Source organism: Mauremys reevesii, linkage group 22 (genome assembly GCF_016161935.1).
Source record: "Mauremys reevesii isolate NIE-2019 linkage group 22, ASM1616193v1, whole genome shotgun sequence".
In the NCBI taxonomy this organism is placed as follows: domain Eukaryota; kingdom Metazoa; phylum Chordata; order Testudines; family Geoemydidae; genus Mauremys; species Mauremys reevesii.
The window spans coordinates 7,989,534-8,010,394 of NC_052644.1; the positions used below are offsets into that span (position 1 = coordinate 7,989,534).

Consider the following 20,861-nt stretch of genomic DNA (forward strand, 5'->3'; position numbering starts at 1 on the left):
GCCACTGCCCAGTACGAACAGGCACCCCAGAACAGACAGACAGGCAGATGCCGCTGATCCAGCTCCTTCCTATTTACTTTGGGCTGGGCTCAGACTGATGCCTGCAGCCTGGAGCTCGGTGCCAACATGGGGGGAAGAAGGGCATGATCTCAGGATGGATCCTACAGAGCTCTGCAATGGAGGTGGGGGGGCAGTGCAGGCTGGGGGTGTCTGTCTCTCAGCCGTGACTTAGACAGGAGAGCTGGGTCTGTGCTGAAAGCTCCCCAGCTCAATCTGTGCACCACCCACAGTGACGTGATGGATGCAAGTTACCTGAGCACACAACACCGGCATCTTCTCCGTGGGTACAGTTACTGTCTCCCCAAGGCCGAGCCCTGCAATCGGAGAGGGCAACTTCTGTCCCTGTGCAGTTGACGTCATCCAGCCAGATACGGTCAGATCCTCGCCCAAATCGAGCCCCTCTTGGTGCTGATAACGCCGTCCCACAGCCCAGCTGCCTGCACACAACTTCGGCATCCTGCAAGTCCCAGTTGTCATCACACACAGTTCCCCACTGCTGGTTGTGAAGCACCTCGACCCTCCCAGCGCAGCGACTTGAACCGTTCACCAGTTGGAGCTGAGCCACTTCTGAGATGCCAGCGTCTGCAAACACCCAAGGGAAGAAACACTCAGGGAGGTTCCTGTGCATCTGATCTTTTGTGTCACTGGGGAACATAGTGCCTCCCATCGACAGATCTGACCAGTCTCTGCACATAGCAACTGCCTGCCAAGGGCTCCCTACTACTGAGTAGGCTAATCACTTGGGCAATGTTGAAGATTGTCCACTCCCCTCCCAGCCAGCTCTCACCTAGTTAGACTGTCACCCAATTAGGCAGACTGGACAGCAGTCTGACCTACTGTTCCCATTAGAGCACTTAAAAAGATCACCCCCCGCACTGCTGGCAGGAACCTCCTGGGGAGCAGATTTACACCCTCACTCCTGGCGCTGATATTTGCTCCAGTGCGATACTGTGCAGTGCTGTGGGGCAGATGCTGGCATTAGCATCTTGGTGACTGGGAGCTGAACACAGTCACCTGTGTCATTAGTGCTTCTCTTAGCCTGACATCAGCATTGAATTTACATGTGTTGGCTCCATAGCTCCCTGAAAACGTCACCCAGAGTTCATCCCGCTTAGAACTGCCTGGAGCGCAGGGACGCCTGGCAGGAACCTGCTGCGCACCAGGCTGACAACGGTTCCGACCAGTGCAGAGGCAATGCACACTTCCTACAAGCAGATCGGCCCCTTCCTGAAGCAACCACCTGCCCTTGTGGTTCCACCAGACTTGCCACGACTGACTTGGCAACATCGTTTTGTGGCAGCCATTGCTGCACTTGTGTCTAGTGCTGCCAGCCCAGTACCAGTCTCAGATGAATGACAGCAGAGCTGGGCTGGATTTTCAGAAGCCCTAACTTCTGTCTGCCCATTTACAATCTGGGACGCTGATCCTGGACTAGGCTTAATGGGACCCTGACTGGACTGGCCGGAGGCACTGCTGCAATGCAGAAATGTGGCTTAACCTGATCTTCTCAGTGTGCCTGTAATACAGTAATACAGACAGTCACAGTTGGTGCAGCAGAGCCCCGTTAGAAGACGGGACCTTGCGGATGCACAGTCAAGTGGCTGAACAAGCTAGAGGTGAGCAAGGTGGGAATGAGCTCTCCCCTGACAGCTAGTGATGAGCTGGGGTTGGGGAAAAGGCTTCAGGACCGGACTGTATTTACAAGAACACACCCACTCTGACTAGGTATCCAGTAGACAGTGTTGGCTGGTGCCAGGTTACAAATCACTGTAGTACTTGAATGCAGGGGTAGTGAAATGTTGTTGTCCTGACGGGGCGGCCCATACATATAAGCAAACTAGGCGGTCTCCTAGGATGCCAAGTTAAATGGGGAGCCAAATTTGAGGGAAAAGGGTAAATTTAAAAAAAAATAAATGAAAAAAATGAAAAAGATGGAAAAAAACCAAATATAATAACGAAGATCTTGTTATTTCAATTCCCTTGTGCATATGGAGGGAATGTGATTTATAATTATTTTCTCTACATTTCTGAGAATTTAATATGTCAAATCTTTTATTTACTGCAAAAATAAATAATATTTTATCAAATTTTTTTTTCAATTTGTGACGTAGGGTCTAGATGACCCACTCCGCAATTTTGATAAGCCATAACTCAGCCAGAATGAAACACATCTGCCAGGGCAAGAGCTGCAATGCTAGTGAATATAACTAACTCGAATATACATCAAGGATGTAGAGCAGTGATATCGTGAGTTTATACATATCAAATGGTCATTGTAACACACTTCGCAGGTAGATGGTTAAGAATCGAGCAAATACTGTGGAAAATTGTGTTTCTTGGTGCCAAAGAATAAAGAATAACGTCTTTCAACATTATAAATCCAAAATGTGAGTATCTTTAAGCGTTATTAACCTTAGCGTTATTATTGGGCTGTATAATTATGAACTTTTCTTTGTTATAACTGGTTCACATGTAATAAATACGGTCAATAAAAGAAAAGTAACAGCGTTAATGCTTAATAGACTACAAAAGTGATGATGTCATACTCCAAGCGGGTAACCGTGAGGAAGGGGATTACTTTCCAAACAACCAGTGTCGGTTATAATGTTGAAAACAGTCATTTTGTTTCTGTGTAAACACTGTAACTAACTGTTTTGATAAGTAAGTGAGTGTATGTTACTAATCATTGAACCTTTAAGCCATGAAAAGACGTGTTGGGATGGCTGCAATGTGGTTTAAATCGCCAACCATGTGGTGGGTGTGTCAGCCATCCTTAACGCTATAATGCTTGCCGTCGGGAGCACGGTACATAACAATATTCAAATGCCCCGTGGCAGAAAGGAGCTGAGTATCGTAAACGAAAGGCTGAGAAGGAAAAGGACCAAGTAAAACAGCAGGGATCCTTCCTGAAATATCTTCTCTTTAATCCAAATAAAGATGGAAGCAGTTCACAGCATCCAGATGCAGGAATTTTACTTGGAGAGGAGGTTAGCTCACATCCACATGGAAGCAGTTTGGACCATCAAGATGAAGGTATATTACTGTGAGATGAGGGCAGCTCACATCCACAAAAAAGCAGTTTGGAAACTCAAGATGATGGAAATTTACTTCTAGATGAAGGCAGCTCACAGCATCAGATTGATATGGAAGTGGAGAAAATTTATTCACCGTCAGAGACACATGCAGAAATTGAAATAAATGAAGTAGAAGGAAGAAAGGATGAGGACGTTACAAACAAGTTACAATATGGGGACCCAGCTTCATGGCCCAGATGTGATGACAGTGTGCGTCAAATTCTCATGGAACATGGACCTGAACAAGTTCATCAATTTCCCTTCCTTAAGGATGGAAATAAAAGAAAATTCTCTGCTCAGCATTACAAGCGGAAACTCATTAATGGGGAAGAAATTCATCGAAACTGGTTACAATATTCATTGTCGAAGGACTCTGTGTTTTGCTTTTGCTGCAGGTTGTTTAGAAATCAAGGAATTGGTACATCACTTACTGAAAATGGTTTGAAGGATGGAAAAACATCTCTTCAATTCTCTTTTCACATGAAAGAGGTACAGAACATTTGGAATGTTTTCAAAATTGGAAAGAACTTGAATTAAAAAAAAGGAAAAACTATCGATGAAGAAAATGTACGTGTGATCAAGGAAAAAGAAAAATGTTGGCAACAAATATTAGAGTGTCTGATTGCTTTAGAGAGAGTTTTTGGTGGGCAAAATGTAGCATTCGGCAGCTGCAGTAGAAATGAAAAATTATACACTCCAGGTAATGGAAACTTTTTAAAATGTGTTGAATAGCTAGCTTTGTTTGATCCAGTCATGAAGGAGCATCTACGTAAAATAACTGATCGTGAAACACAAGTTCATTACTTAGGAAAAAATATGCAGAATGAACTGATTCAAATCCTAGCAAATGCCATTGTAGACGTGTGGACTCACCCCTGTGGCACCTCCTGCTGGTGACTTCTGGAAATTAGCTCATTCCAGCTCCGGAGCACCCTCTGCAGGCTGGTGATCCACCTGTCCTCTGGCCCCCGTCTCCCTCCCGGACCCGGTGCCCTTGTACCTGGGGTGCTGCTCCCTAGCAGTAATCCCCTCAGTCTTAGGGTCTCCCCTCCCTGGGGAACCCCCAACCCACTATCCCCACTTCACCTCAGTTTTAGCTACTGCCCAGTCTCCATCTAGCCCCACGCCCTGGGGCAGACTGCAGTGTCAGCCACTCATCATAGGCAAAGGGGTTTGAACCTGATGCCTTGGCCTACCCCTGGGCTGCCCTCTGCAACCTCCAGTACCTCTTGGTCTTCTGCTAGGCCGCAGCCTGGGGCTTTCCAGGCTGGAGCTCCCAAGCTCCTCTGCCTTTCCCCAGCCCTGCTCCACTCAGGTACCCGGTCTCTAGTTCCCTGCAGCCAGGCCCTTCTCTCTCTGTATGCAGAGAGAGACTGTTGAGCTTCTGGCTCCCAGCCTCTTTATACAGGCCAGCTGTGGCCTGATTGGGGTATGGCCCAGCTGCAGCCACTTCCCAATCAGCCCATCTTAGCCGCTCCCACCCACAACCTTCCTCCAGGGCTATTTTAAGCCCCTCAGGGCAGGAGCAGGGTCATCACCCTGCTACAGCCATTAAAAATAAAATTGTAGAAGCTGCTCATTCTGCAAAATACTTTTCAATAATACTGGACTGTACACCAGATGTGAGTCGTGTTGAACAAATGATGATGATCATTCGTTTTGTGGATATGGAAAAATCTGCAGGTGAAGATAATGTTGAAGTGCTCATAAAGGAACATTTTTGGGGTTTTGTACCAGTGAAGGAGACGACTGGAGCATTTATGACTGAAACTATTCTACAAGAGCTTGAATCAATGACATTATCTGTTGAAAACTTATGTGGCCAAGGCTATGATAATGGGAGTAATATGAAGGGTAAAGACAATAGTGTGCAAAGGAGAATGATGGAAATGTATCCTAGGGCCTTTTCCGTTCCTTGCAGTGCACATTCTCTGAATTTGGTTGTTACTAGACGCTGTTTGGAGGCAAGAAGTTTCTTTGACCTGGTGCGATGTGTTTGTGTTTTTCTCAGGCTCAACCCGCTGTTGGGAGATTTTGACTCACCATGTGAATTCTCTAACCGTGAAACCACTTAGTCAGACAAGATGGGAGAGTCACACTGAGGCTTTGAAGCCTCTTTGCTATGAACTTGGAAACATTTATGATGCTCTAATTGAAATTTCTGATGATTCTACCTTTACTGGATCATCTGGCTTCAGATGCAGAAGCTCTTGCAAATGGCCTTTCCAAGTTCAAATTTGTGACTTCACTCATTTTGTGGTATAATATCCTTTTCGAGATTAACCTCACTAGTAAGCAGCTTCAGGAAAAGAACTTGAACATACATTCTGCTATTCAAAAACTGCAGCAAACTAAAAATATTCTGGAGGAATTCAGAAGTGATGAAGGGTTCGAAAGGACACTGGTAGATTCTCTCAAGCTTGCTGAAGAAAAAACTTTCCAACAGAATTTGAATCAGAGCCAGTTCGTATTCGGCAAAAGAAACAGCAGTTTTCATATGAAGGGCAAGACGCACCCATTCAGAACCCAAAACAAAGGTTCCAAGTGAATTTCTACTTCACAGTCCTTGATACTGCTATTCACTCAGTTGACGAAAGATTTCAACAGATGCAGCAGCTAGTCCGTATTTGGCTTTCTATATGATATCCACAGCTTGCAAAAGAAAACAGCAAAAGAGATAAGAGAATTTTGTATAAAACTAGAGTCGGCATTGACTCATGAAAATTCAAAAGACATTGATGCTACAGACTTGTGTAGTGAGCTTCAGGCTTTTTCAAGACAACTTCAGAAATGTTCCACTCCTGAAGAATTACTGAAGTTTGTTTGTGAAATAAACTCACAGACAGTTTTCCAAACATTTTTATAGCTCTGCGCATTCTTTTAACTTTGCCAGTTTCCATAGCTAGTGGGGAACGTAGCTTCTCAGTTAAAATTGATAAAAACATATCTGCATTCAACAATGGTGCAAGAGAGACTTGTTAGACTTGCCATAATGTCAGTAGAGCATGAAATAGCTGGAAAACTGGATCTAAAAGAACTAGCGACTGAATTTGCAAAACTTAAAGCAAGAAAAGTCATGTTTTACGAGCACAGTGTTTTTTATTCAAAGTGTTTTGTAAATACTGGTTAAAGTTCATTGAAGAGTTTTCTTATTTCTTTCTATATTGGATGTGGTGGTAATGGCAGTTAAAGCAGGACAGCGTAATGGATGATTTTGGATTTGTAATAATAAAAATTATAATTAACATTTTTAATGCATTTTTATTTGAAATCAGACTAAAATATCATCTAGCTGTCGTGTACAAATCTATTCTGAAAATGTCGTGTCTCTATTTTATCTGATCTCAGAAACATTGGTTGGACAGACAGACGGACGGGCAAACCGAATACTTACGCCTCTGTTTAGAAATATGCTTAAAAACCTTAAAAGGAAAAAGGGGGCAAAATGTTTCCCAGTTTACCAAAAACCTCAGCCTAGATCTGCCCTTGGGGCTGGGGGTGGTGGCTCTGATTACAGATTTCACCTAGGGCGCCAGTTGCTGACAGCTATTCTAGGGCTGCCCCGGTGTCCCGATTGGCTGAGTAAAGGGCAGCAGAACTGTGCTTAGCCTGCCCTGACTGAGGGGGTCACCCACAACTGAACTGAACTCACTAACCAGGGGGCTCAGACACCAGACCCCTATCAAGAGTGAGAGGGGGTGGAGATGGGTGTTCAAGCTGAGGGGTGTGGGCTCTGTGTAAGAGGCAGAGGTGTAGCGAGCGCCCTCTGTACCCTCTGACCGGAGGGGGCCCCGCAAGGAAGGGGGCCCCTAAAAGTGGCAAAAAAATGTAAGGTATAACTAGGTAAGTGACATTTATTGACGCTATTGCACAATCCATGTCAGTTTTACTGACAAAACCGTGAAGTCATTATGATACATCATAATGCTATTGGCTACATCAGTTGTCTGTCGGTCAGTTTCGAATTTTAGTTGGACCCATTCAAAGAATGTGTATTTGCATTCATAATGGCGGTCGGCGGATAAATGTTATTAATTTAGTTATAGTAGAAGCGTGCTTTGTGATGTCTAAGAGAATGTATAAGAGTGGAGCTAGTAAATGAAAGGCAGCAAAAGATGCCGAGAAGGAACTTGAGAAAATTCCAAAGTTGTCAACGTATTTTGCGCTGCAATCCATCGTACAGATACAGGCACGTGAAACGGACAGCGCTAGCAGTGACGAATCGTATCCAGAAGTATCCAGAAGTGCTTCAAGTGAGGTCGAAGGTGAAGCCAGTTGTTCTACCAAACAAACTGTGACAGATATTCCAGCTGCTGCCGGGAAAGAAGTATCTGAATCTGAACCACTGACTGATGATCCAGGAGATTGGCCGTCTATAATATCGGACAGGCAAGTGTGTGACATTGTTGCACATGGCCCACCGCAGCAGAATGAAAGTTACGAATTTCCATTTAACGAGGAAAGACGGAGGTTCACAAGTACTCATTTCTATCGAACCATGGCAAATGGCGAGAAAATAAGACGTTCATGGTTAATGTACTCAGTTTAGAAAGATGCCATTTTTTGTTTTAGTTGTAAATTATTTGGCACTGGCGACATACCACTACGTCGTGGAACATCTGCTTGGAAAGCACTGTCAAAAAGACTTCACCAGCATGAAACAGGCAAAGGTCATCAAGACTGTATGGTGAAATGGTTTGACCTTCGGTCAGGCATAGTAAACCGTACATCTATTGACCAACTCGAATTGCAGGCTTTTCTGAAAGAAAGAGATTTCTGGAGAAATGTTGTCAAACGCATGGTTGATGTCGTTATTTTCTTGTCCGAAAGAAATTTGGCATTTCGAGGAAGTAATGAAAAGCTCGGCGATCCTTCGAATGGCAACTTTTTGGGACTGTTTGAATTGCTTGCAAAGTATGATACTGTCCTCAGCGAACTTTTACAGAGGATTAAGAAGGCAGAGACACATGTTCAGTACCTCAGTCCACAGATCCAAAACGAGCTGATTCAACTTGTTGCCAGTAACATTCAAGAGGCCAACATAGCGCAGCTTAAAAAAGCAAAATATTATTCAGTTATTTTGGACTGTACTCCCGACGTGTCACATGAAGAACAGATGTCTGTGGTGTTACGCTTTGTTGAATGCAACGGTGAAGATGGTGTCAATATTCATGAAGCGTTTGTTGGTTTTCTTAATGTTCATGATACAACTGGCGAGGGCTTATTGGAAGTGTTTCTTGAAAAGGCAAACAACTTAGGAATAGACGTTGCTGACATGAGAGGCCAAGCTTATGATAACGGCGCAAATATGAGAGGAAAGAATAAAGGAGTTCAAGCCCGCATGCTAGAAATAAATGACCGTGCCTTGTATGTACCATGTGGAGCTCACACTTGGAATCTTGTGATCTCAGACACGGCAAAGTCATCGAAATATGCCGTTGACTTTTTCGGTCTGATTAACAGAATATACATTATCTTTTCTTCGTCACCTTCACATTGGGATATACTTCAAGAACATATGCCAATATCTGTTAAAGGGTTATCGGACACTCGTTGGGAGTCGAGAATTGATGCTGTGAAGCCATTGCATTATCACCTTGAAGAATTGTGCAATGCTTTGTCATCTTTGCGAGAATATGCGCTCGAAAAGAAAGATGGCAATACAGCAACAGAAGCCGGTGCGCTTTTAGACCATGTTACTACGTGGCCTTTTGTTCTGACTGTGTACACGTGGTACGATATACTATTTCACGTCAATAAAACCAGCAAATTAATTCAGTCACCAGATGTGTCAACTGACGTACTGCAGGCAGAAGTCGGTGCTACAATGAAGTTTTTGGAAGACTATTGAAATACAGGATATAACTCTGTGGTCACAAATGCACGTGAAATAGCAGATCATATGGGTATTGAGCAGGTGTTTCCAGAAACCAGGGTGCGACGTAAGAAGAGAATGTTTGATTACGAATGTGCTGATGATTCGAGTCGTCTTTCTGCCGAAGAAAAATTCAAATCGCAGTTCTTTCTTGTTCTCACTGATCAGGCCATATCTTCTGTTTTGTCGCGATTTGACCAACTCGTGGAGTGGTATAAGTTGTTTGGATTTCTGTACAACGCTAACAGCCTGAAGCAGTGTCACAGAGAAAATGAACTGGAGAATCACAGCAAAAATTTTGAAAGAAAAATGGGAGACATTGATGCCAACGAACTCATAATGGAATTGAATCGTTTTATTTATGTCATTGAGAAAGAGAGAGGACTTGTCACGGCAAACAATTTTTTAACGTACATATACAAGAACAGCCTTCAGGAGATATATCCAAATCTTTGCATTTGCATCAGAATTCTTCTGACCACACCAGCTACTGTCGCCGGTGCTGAAAGGAGCTTCAGCAGAATGAAACTGATCAAGAATATCCTGCGCTCAACCATGACAGATGACAGGCTTTCTGTGCTTGCAGTTATCTCAATCGAAAACAAGATTGCCAGATCTCTGGACTATGACGCATTGATTAACCAATTTGCGGAGAACAAGGCTCGAAAGAAGCGCTTTGCATAAAAACGGAATACATGTACACTGTAGGCCTATGTATACATAATATGAACCCTGTATATTGTATAAAATAAATACCGCATTCCAGTTTCTGCATTGTAAGGGGCCCCGGACATATGTTCAGAGGGGGCCACGTTCTTTGTTGCTACAGCCCTGGTAAGAGGTCTAGGCATGGTTTAATCTGCCCCTCACCATTCTTCAAAGATAGAGTTAATGAAGACTCCGTTAAGAGTCTTTTTGTTTAAGTGATCAGGAGAGCTGAAATCACCTGCTGAGAGACAGTGTTTCTGCCCAGCCTGCTTCAGCACTGAGGGTTCCCCACTAAGAGCTGACAGTCACTGAGAGCTGGGTGGAGCTTCAAGAGAGCGACCGGCAGAGGTCACAGTAGAGAGGCCGGGAGCAGCAGAAGGTGAGGGTGAGCAGAGTGGTGAGTGGCTGGCAGGGCAGCTGCCACCAGAGCAAGCACCCAGACAGCAGATCAGCCAGGCGCTCTCCTCCCCACCCCATGGTGGGAGCTGAACTCACACAGGTGAACCTCTGAACTCTGGGTCTTCACTAACCAAGGACAACCCCTGTGAGTGGGGTGCGGTGGAGGGAGAAGGGAGGGGCATGTTAAAGGACCTTTTGGTTGCTGGACTCAAGAACCTGAGGCAAAAGACACTGCCCAATGTACTCTGGGGGAGGTGTTTTGCTCATGGCTTTATGTTTATAAATCCTGTTTCTGACGTTTTCCCAAGTTAATGCTGGGGGCCTTCCCTCCTTTCATTAAAACGTTTCTTTTCTGCACTGAGACTCTGTGCTTGCAAGAGGGGAAGCTTTGCCAAGTAGAAGCACCCAGGGGGTGGTGTGTACTTGTCCCAGGTTACTGGGTGAGTGCTCAAGCTGGATCTGTGTTATATTGCTGGAAAGGAACCCATAGATATTAAACCTGGCCCCGGTCACGTCCGACGTCACTGGCAGAAAGGTTACATAGATATCGACTTGTGATATACACAAAAGAAGAAGACTCCCCCCACTGACATGCAGCCACTTCTGGGGTAGGACAGGGCAGCTGAGAAACAGGACAGGGAATATGTAGGCTGTGTAGGGCAGGAAGTGAGGAAGAATTGCATCTCCTGTGTCCAGATCTTGGGGAAGTTACAACTTCAGGACTAATTCCCTGAAATGTAAATCCACCAGAACACAGTGATTAGGAACCGGAATCTTGAGAAACTGCCCCTGGATTTTTAGTCTGAGTGAGCGGCTGCAGGCTCCATGGACGCCAAATCCAACCAGTAGAAGCTGCAGTTGCCCAGGTCCCCATTGTGCCGCAGAGGAGTCCGGCCCAGACGTAACTAGATGCCAACTGGCAGAGGGCACAAGGATGCCTAGAGTTATACAGGGATCCCCTGGGTGAGATATATGCACAATAGCTCACCAAAGGTGGTATGTGAGCTCTCTACCAAGAGCCAGCAGCCTGCTGGCTGACCTAACAGGGGCAAGATGTTTGTATGGGACATCGTTGAAGAGAGATGTAAAATGTAGATTATGAGGCTCCAGAAGTGTTTAAGTGAAGCTTGTCACCTGTGCTATGGCAATCCCTTTGGCTGAGCCAATCAGCACACAGAACAAAGCACAGACAGGCTGGAGACAGGCTGTATTCACTGTCTGGGCGCAGTGTGGGCCTGAGAATTTACAAAGACAAAGGACCCTCAGCACAAGTCTCCGAAGAGAGACCTCCTCTGGGAAGAGACAATGGTCTGTACCTACAAGGAAAGAGGAGAGGGGACAAGAGCTCCCTTTCACCCAGGAGGCGGCTGACAGCATTTGTCTCAGGAACAGGAGATCACAGTCAGGCCTGGAGTAAAACCCTGGAAGGACTGTGGGGTGAGCGTTGCTCTACCAGAAAGAAAAGTATCTCGTTCAATGAGTCCAGGCTCTAGTCAGCGTGGTACGATTTTATTGGCCATGAAACTGTTTTTTTCCAAGCCTTCTCCTTGCTGCCCCTCAAATCTCTACACTCTGTGAAATCATTTGTTCTTGCTGTGACTATGAAGGGATCTAGAGCTGTGTGCTGATTGGGGCAGAAATGGGAGGAAGAGCTGGTCACCTTGAGACCCTGTTCCTTTGGGAGCAACAGATCTGTGACTGCTGTGAATGCCCAGCGGGACAGGCACTGGGTGCTGCAGGGGGACGCTCGGAGGCCTGAGGGGTGAAGTGTGCCTATGCCAACCTGCAGAGAGGTCACCCCCCTCCACAAGGCCTAGAGGGAACGGCTTGTGTGGCCTGTGGCCGAGGGAGTTGGGGATATGCCCTCCAGTGGGCACAGACAAGGCTTCCTCATGCTAGGGGCACATAGCCCTGCACTACGGCATTAGGGGCCAGCACATCTGCAAACGGAGAGCGCCCCCTACTGACACCCCCCTACCGGCAGTACAGGCCCTTAGCACCATGCTGGGGCAATGGGTCAGCGCTGAATGAGACAGGAGAGATGGGTCTGTGCTGAAAGCTTCCCAGCCAGATCCCTGCACCACCCACAGTGAAGTGATGGATGAAGGTTACCTGAGCACTCGACACCGGCATCTTCTCCGTGGGTACAGTTATTCACTCCCCAAGGCTGAGCCCTGCAATCGGAGAGGGCAACTTCTGTCCCTGTGCAGTTGACGTCATCCAGCCAGATACGGTCTGATCCTGGCCCAAATCGAGCCCCTCCTGGGGCTGATAACGCCGTCCCACAGCCCAGCTGCCTGCATACGACTCTGGCATCCTGTAAGTCCCAGCTGTCATCACACACAGTTCCCCACTGCTGGTTGCGAAGCACCTCGACCCTCCCAGCGCAGCGACTCCTGCTGTTCACCAGTCGGATCTGAGCCACTTCTGAGATGCCAGCGTCTGCAAACACCCAAGGGAATAAACACTCAGGGAGGTTCCTGTGCATCTGATCTTTCCTGTCGCTGGGGAACGTAGCGCCTCCCGCCGACCGATCTGACCGGTCTCTGCACACAGCAACTGCCTGTCAAGGGGTCCCCACCACTGACCAGGCTAATCACTTGGGCAATGTTGAAGTTTGTCCACTCCCCTCCCAGCCAGCTCTCACCTAGTTAGGCAGACTGGACGGCAGTCTGACCCACTGCTCCCACTAGAGCACTTAAAAAGATCACCCCCCGCACTGCTGGCAGGAACCTCCTGGGGAGCAGATTTACACCCTCACTCCTGGCGCTGGTATTCGCTCCAGTGTGATACTGTGCAGTGCTGAGGGGCAGACGCTGACATAAGCATCTTGGTGATTGGGAGCTGAACACAATCACCGTGTCATTAGTGGTTGTCTTAGCCTGACATCAGCATCGAATTTACATGTATTGGCTCCATAGCTCCCTGAAATCGCCACCCAGAGTCCATCCCCCTTAGAACAGCCCGGAGCGCAGGGACGCCTGGCAGGAACCTGCTGGGCACCAGGCTGACAATGGTTCCGACCAGTGCAGAGGCAATGCACACTTCCTACAAGCAGATCGGCCCCCTCCTGAAGCAAACATCTGCCCCTGTGGTTCCTCCTCACTTGCCACGACTGACTTGGCAACATTGTTTTGTGGCAGCCATTGCTGCACTCATGTCTAGTGCTCCCAGCCCAGTACCAGTCTCAGATGAATGATGGCAGAGCTGGGCTGACAGCTGTGTCCTCACAGAGGGGCAGCAACTCTGGGATAGAGAGACTGGCGTGCGGATGGGTTTTCAGAAGCCCTAACTTGTATTTGCCCATGTACAACCTGAGACGCAGATCCTGGGCTAGGCTTAATGGGCCCCTGACTGGACTGGCCAGAGGCACTGCTGCAATGCAGAAACGTGGCTGAGCCTGATCTTCTCAGTGTGCCTGTGGGGCAGCAATACAGACAGTCACACGTGGTGGAGCAAAGCCCCATTAGAAGACTGGACCTTGAGGATGCACAGTCAGATGGCTGAACAAGCTAGAACAGGAGTGAGCAATCTACGGCCCACGGGCCGGATCCGGCCCATCAGGGCTTTGTATCTGGCCCATGGGATTGCCACCCCTGTGGTGCCACTGGCCCCATGCCACTCCCAGAAGCAGCTGGCACCATGTCCCCACGGCCACTGGGGGCGGGGGGAGGGACAGAGGGCTCCGTGCAGTACCCTCACCTGTAGGCTCTGCCCCTGCAGTTCCCATTGGCCGGGAACAGGGAATTGCGGCCAATGAGCGTGTCGGGGGCAGTACCTGCAGGCGAAGGCAGTGCACGGAGTGCTCTGCCCTCCCTCAGGGGCCATAAGGACATGGTGCCGGCCACATCTGGGAGCAGTGCGATGCAGCGCAGAGCCAGGACAAGCAGGGAGCCTGCACTGGCCCTGGTGCGCGCCGCTGACACCCCGGAGCCACTCCAGGTAAGTGGCTCCTGGCCGGATCCCGCACCCTGAACCCCTGCCTCACCTTGCCTGTACCCCAACCCCCTCCCACACCCCACACTTCTCCAGCACACCAACCCCCTGCTCTGAGCCCCCTGCTGCACCCTGCAGCCCTCCTACACCCCAGGCCCCTTCCCCAGCCCTGCATTCATGGCCCTGCATGCAATTTCCCCACCCAGATGTGGCCGTCAGGCCAAAAAGTTTGCCCACCGCTGAGCTAGAGGAAAGCAAGGTTGGAATCAGATTGTGATGAGCTGGGGAGGGGGAAAAGGCTTCAGGACCAGACTGTGTTTACAAGAACACACCCACTCTGCCTAGGTATCCAGCAGACAGAGCTGTGTTGGCTGGTGCTGGTTACAAATCGCTGTAGTACTTGAATGCAGGGCAGTGAAATGTTGTTGTCCTGATTGTCTGAGTAAAGGGCAGCAGAACTGTGCTTAGCCTGCCCTGACTGAGGGGGTCACCCACAACTGAACTGAACTCACTAACCAGGGGGCTCAGACACCAGACCCCTATCAAGAGTGAGAGGGGGTGGAGATGGGTGTTCCTGCTGAGGGATGTAGGGTCTGTGTGAGAGGTCTAGGCATGGTTCAATCTGCCCCTCACCACTCTTCAAAGATAGAGTTAATGAAGGCTCCATTAGGAGTCTTTTTGGTTTCAGTGATCACTAGAGCTGAAATCACCTGCTATGAGACACTGTTTCTGCCCAGCTGCTTCAGCAGTGAGGTTCATGGGCGCCGACTTATATGGGCTCCTGGGGCTTTAGCCCCAGGAATATTCACAGACAGGGGCTCTGCTCCAGCAATATTTGGAGCTAGGTTTCTCCCCTGCTGTGCGCTGCCAGCAGCCCAGAGCCTTTTAAATCCCAGCCGCGGCAGGGAATCAGAGGGCTCTGGGCTTCCCGCTGCGGCGGGGAGCCCAGAGCCCTTTAAATCTCAGCCGCGGACGGGAATCAGAGGGCTCTGGGCTGCCTGCAACCGCGGGGAGCGCAGAGCCTTTTAAATCCCAGCCACAGCCGGGAATCAGAGGGCTCTGGGCTTCCCGCTGCGGCGGGGAGCCCAGAGCCCTTTAAATCTCAGCCGCGGCTGGGATTTAAGGACTCTGGGCTGCCTGCAACCGCGGGGAGTCCAGAGCCCTTTAAATCCCAGCCGCGGCCGGGAATCAGAGGGCTCTGGGCTGTCTGCTGCGGCGGGGAGCCCAGAGCCCTCTGATTCCCGGCCGCGGCTCGGATTTAAAAGGCTCTGCGCTCCCCGCGGTTGCAGGCAGCCCAGAGCCCTTTAAATCCCAGCCGCGGCTGGGATTTAAAAGGCTCTGCACTCCCCCCAGTTGCAGGCAGCCCAGAGCCCTTTAAATCCCTGCCGTGGCTGAGTTTTTAAGGGCTGCGGGCTCCCCGCGGTTGCAGGCAGCCCTGATCCCTTTAAATCCCAGCCGCGGCTGAGATTTAAAGGGCTCTGGGCTCCCCGCCGCAGCGGGCAGCCCAGAGCTCTCTGGTTCCCGGCCGTGGCTGGGATTTAAAAGGCTCTGAGCTCCCCGCCGCGGCGGGCAGCCCAGAGCTCTCTGGTTCCCGGCCGCGGCTGGGATTTAAAAGGCTCTGGGCTCCCCGCGGTTGCAGGCAGCCCAGAGCCCTTTAAATCCCAGCAGCGGCTGAGATTTAAAGGGTTCTGGGCTCCCCGCCGCAGTGGGCAGCCCAGAGCCCTCTGATTCCCGGCCCCGGCTGGGATTTAAAAGGCTCTGGGCTCCCCGCGGTTGTAGGCAGCCCAGAGTCCTCTGACTCCCAGCCGGGGCTGGGATTTAAAGGGCTCTGGGATCCCCGCGGCTGCCAGCAGCCCAGAACCCTTTGAATCCCAGCCTCTGTCCACTGATTGCCCCCTCCCCAGACCCCTCCCAGAACCTCCACCCCCTATCTAAGCCCCCCAGAACCTCCCCTCAGAACCTCCACCCCCTAGCGCAGCCCCACTGGTCCTCGTTCCCCGAGTACCCCCCCCCGAGACCCCTGCCCCTAACTGCCCCTTGGGTCCTCATCCCCTATCTAAGCCTCCCTTCTCCTTTTCCCCAAATGCCCCCTCCAGTGCCCCCATCCAACGTACCCCCCCCCCAGGACCGCACCCCCTACCTGTCCCCTGATAAACCTCATAGACTCCCATGCCTATCCAATTGCTGCCTGTCCCCTGACTGCCCCTTCGAACCTCAGACCCAGCCCACTCCCCCTGCTCCTTGTCCCGTGCCTGCACCCCGGAACTCCCTACCTCTTCTCCAACCCCAAACCGCTTACTGTGCCACTCAGACCAGCGTATCTGGCTCCATGCAGCTCCAGACAGTTGCTGCCATGCTCCCCATGGAGCCCACAGCCCTCTCCCACCCCAGCACCTGCCTTCCAGATTTGAACACCTCAAAATTCAGGAGTGCTCAAGCTCAGTTTGGGCAGCTTTTACTTCATTTCTCCCAAATCAGTTTCTGCAAGGTGCCAACTGAAGGTGTTGGAGAACAGAGAGATCAGGTGGCCTCCTAATGCCTGGAAAAGAGACAAAGGCCGGAAGAGGGAGTGTCAGTGCCTGTGCGGACTTCTGGGAAGTGCACGGTGTGGAAGGGGATGCTGTGATGCTTTGGAACATCTCCATACAAAGCCAGTCAGGACTCTGGGAGCCTCCTCTCTCGGAGCATACTGTCTCCAGGGCAAGAAGCTTACACCTTCCTAGGTCTGACCTCGGAGCATTCAGCATGCCCTTCCACGTCATGCACTTTCCAAAGTGAGTCTGCCCAGGCTGGTCCTGGGGCAACCAGAGGTCGCTGCACCCCAACTCTGCAGTCAGATGTGACTCTCAGCCAGACAGTAAAACAGAAGGTTTATTAGATGACGGGAACACAGTTTAAACAGAGCTTGTTGGTACAGAAAACAGAACCCCTCTGTCAGGTCCATCTTGGGGGGTGGGGAGCCCAGAACCAAGTTCTGGGTCTCTCCCAATTTCCCCCGCCAGCTCCAAACTGACACTCCCTCCTCTGGCCTCTGTGTCTCTTCTGGACAAGGAGGCCATCTGATCTCTTTGTCCCCAACACCTTCAGTTGGCATCTTGCAGGGGAAACTGAGGTACCCACACAGTATTCAGAGAAAATATTAAGAACATTCCCACTTCATCACAACAGATGCAACAAAATATAATACTGTATATTGAAGTAGGCAAGTGCTGCTAGTGACTTTCCACTTTTAATTGACCCTTGTAATCTTGTGGCACTGACACGTTGTAGCTTCATTTTATATCGGCTTACAGGGCGGGAGCGGGGGGGCACCACCATTTTGGGCCCCACCAAAAATTATACAAACCTGCCGCCTATGGTGAGGTTTCCCCACTAGGAGCTGACAGTCACTGAGAGCTGGGTGGAGCCTCAAGAGCGCGACCTGCAGAAGTCACAATAGAGAGGCCGGGGGCAGCAGAAGGTGAGGGCGAGCAGAGTGGTGAGTGGCTGGCAGGGCAGCTGCCACCAGAGCAAGCACCCAGACAGCAGATCAGCCAGACGCTCTCCTCCCCGCCCCCATGGTGGGAGCTGAACTCACACAGGTGCACCTCTGAACTCAGGGTCTTCACTGTGCGGTGGAGGGAGAAGGGAGGGGCAACTTAAAGGAACTTTTGGTTGCTGGACACAAGAACCTGAGGCAAAAGACTCTGCCCAACGTACTCTGGGGATGGTGTTTTGCTCATGGTTTTATGTTTATAAATCCTGTTTGTGACATTTTCCCAGTTAATGCCGGGGGGCTTCCCTCCTTTTATTAAAAAAAGTTTCTTTTCTGCACTGAGACTCTCTGCTTCAAGAGGGGAAGCTTTGTCTCATAGAAGCACGCAGGGGGTTGTGTGTAATTGTCCCAGGTTACTGGGTGGGTGCTCAAGCCAGATTTGTGTTGTATTGCTGGAAAGGAACCCCTAGATATTGAATCTGGCCCTGGTCGCTTCCGACGCCACGTGCAGAAGGATTACATAGATATCAACTTGTGACATACACAAGAGAAGAAGACTCCACCCACTGACATGCAGCCACTTCTGGGGTAGGACAGGGAAGCTGAGAAACAGGACAGGGAAATATGTAGGCTGTGTAGGACAGGAAGTGAGGAAGAAATGCATCTCCTGTGTCCTGCTCTTGGTGAAGTTACAACTTCAGGACTAATTCCCTGAAATGCAAATCCACTGGAACACGGTGATTAGGAACCAGACTCTTGAGAAATTGGCCCTGGATTTTTAGTTTGAGTGAGCGGCTGCAGGCTCCGTTGACACCAAATCCAACCAGTGGAAGCTGCAGTTCCCCAGGTCCCCAATGTGCTGCAGAGGCACAGTAGCTCACCAAAGGTGGTATGTGAGCTCTTTACCAACAGTGGCAGCTCTGTGTTTTTTGCCGCCCCAAGCACGGCAGTCAGGCAGCTTTCAGCGGTGCACCTGCAGGAGACCTACTGGTGCCGCGCCTTTGGTGTCCCCACCGCCAAATTGCCGCCACAGCCGCAGGACTGGCGGACCTCCTGCAGGCATGCCACCCTCAGAGTGACTGGTAGGCCATCCCCCGTGGCTTCCTGCCTCAGGCAAGCACTTCCTGCACTGGTGCCTGGAGCCGCCCCTGTCTACCAAGAGCCAGGAGCCTGCTGGTCGACCTAATGGGGGCAAGATGTTTGTATGGGACATAGTTGAAGAGAGATGTAAAATGTAGAATATGAGGCTCCAGAAGTGTTGAAGTGAAACTTGTCACCTGCGCCATGGCAATCCCTTCAGCTGAGCCAATCAGCACATAGAACAAAGCACAGCCGTGGAGACAGGCTGTATTCAATGTCTGGGCCCCACTGTCTCAGAATTGCAAAGACAAAGGACCCTCAGCACAAGTCTCCGAAGAGAGACCTCCTCTGGAAGAGACAATGGTCGGTACCTACAAAGAAAGAGGAGAGGGGACAAGAGCTCCCTTTCACCCAGGAGGCGGCTGACAGCGTTTGTCTCAGGAACAGGAGATCACAGCCAAGCCTGGAGTAAAACCCTGCAAGGACTGTGGGGTGAGCGTTGCTCTACCAGACAGAAAAGTATCTCGTTCAATGAGTCCAGGCTCTAGTCAGCGTGGTATGATTTTATTGGCCATGGAACCATTTCTTTCCAACCCTTCTCCTTGCTACCGCTCGAATCTCTACACTCTGTGAAATCACTTGTCCTTGGTGTGACTATGAAGGGATCTAGGGTTGTGTGCTGATTGGGGCAGAGATGGGAGGTGGAGCTGGTTACCTTGGGACCCTGTTCCTTTGGGAGCAGCAGATCTGTGTCTGCTGTGAATGCCCAGCAGGACAGGGACTGGGTGCTGCAGGGGGACGCTCGGAGGGGTGAAGTGTGCCTATTGCCCTAATGTAACACAGATCCAGCTTGAGCATCCACCCAATAACCTGGGACAAGTACTACCCCAGAAGTGGCTGCATGTCAGTGGGGGGAGTCTTCTTCTTTTGTGTATATCACAAGTCAATATCTATGTAACCCTACTGCCAGTGGCGTCGGACATGACCAGGGCCAGGTTTAATATCTAGGGTTTGCTTTCCAGCAATGTAACACAGATCCAGCTTGAGCATCCACCCAATAACCTGGGACAAGTACACACCACAGCTGAGGGGTGAATTGTGCCTATTGCCAGCCTGGAGAGAGGTCACCCTCTCCCCAAGGCCTAGAGGGCACGGCTTCTGTGGCCTGTGGCTGAGGGAGTTGGGGAGCTGCCCTCCAGCGGGCACAGACAAAGCTTTCTTGTGCTAGGGGCCCATGGCGCCGCACTGAGGCATTAGGGCCAGCACAACTGAAAACGGAGAGCAACCCCAACTCACACACCCCTACCTGCAACACAGGCCCATAGCACCATGCTGGATCAGCGCTGACTCAGACAGGAGAGCTGGGTCTGTGCTGAAAGCTTCCCAGCCTGATCCCAGCACCACCCACAGTGACATGATGGAAATAAGTTACCTGAGCACACAACACCAGCGTCTTCTCCATGGTTACAGTTACTGTCTCCCCAAGGCTGAGCCCTGCAATTGGAGAGGGCAACTTCTGTCCCTGCGCAGTGAACCTCATCCAGCCAGATACGGTCTGACCCTGGCCCAAATCGAGCCCCTCCTGGGGCTGATAACGCCGTCCCACAGCCCAGCTGCCTGCACACGACTTCAGCATCCTGTAAGTCCCAGTTGTCATCACAGACGGTTCCCCACTGCTGGTTGGGAAGCACCTCGACCCTCCCAGCGCAGCGACTCCAACCGTTCACCAGTCGGATCTGAGCCACTTCTGAGATGCCAGAATCTGTAAACACCCAAGGGAATAAACACTCAGGGAGGTTCCTGTGCATCTGATCTCATGTCTCTGGGGAACGTAGCAACTCCTGCTGATGGGTCTGACTGCTCTCTGCAGAAAGCAACTGCCTGTCAAGGGCTCCCCACCACTGACCAGGCTAATCACATGGACAATGTTGAAGTTTGTCCACTCCCCTCCCAGCCAGCTCTCACCTAGCTAGGCAGACTGGACACCAGTCCGACCTACTGCTCCCACTAAAGCACTTTAAAAGATTACCCCCCGCACTGCTGGCAGAGGCAGTGCACATTTCCTACAAGCAGATCGGCCCTCTCCTGAACAAAACACCTGCCCCTGCAGTTCCACCAGACTTGCCACGACTGACTTGGTAACATCGTTTGTGGCAGCCATTGCTGCACTTGTGTCTAGTGCTGCCAGCCCAGTACCAGTCTCAGATGAATGATGGCAGAGCTGGGCTGACAGCTGAGTCCTCACAGAGGGGCA

The 20,861-nt window shown here is 50.2% G+C and overlaps 1 protein-coding gene across 4 annotated transcripts in view; it reads right to left on the reverse strand.

Moving 5' to 3' along the window:
- Positions 1-20,861, reverse strand: part of LOC120388091 (deleted in malignant brain tumors 1 protein-like) — a 55,774-nt gene that overhangs the window by 13,070 nt on the left and 21,843 nt on the right. For 2 of the 4 annotated variants that reach the window (XM_039509664.1, XM_039509663.1), the window contains exons 4-6: positions 20,040-20,369; positions 12,229-12,558; positions 313-642 (exon numbers count right to left, since the gene is read on the reverse strand). In XM_039509664.1, the coding sequence (XP_039365598.1) occupies positions 313-642; positions 12,229-12,558; positions 20,040-20,369 (990 nt within the window). The remainder of the gene's footprint in view (positions 1-312; positions 643-12,228; positions 12,559-20,039; positions 20,370-20,861) is intronic. The other 2 variants (XM_039509665.1, XM_039509666.1) reach the window with 2 other exon arrangements.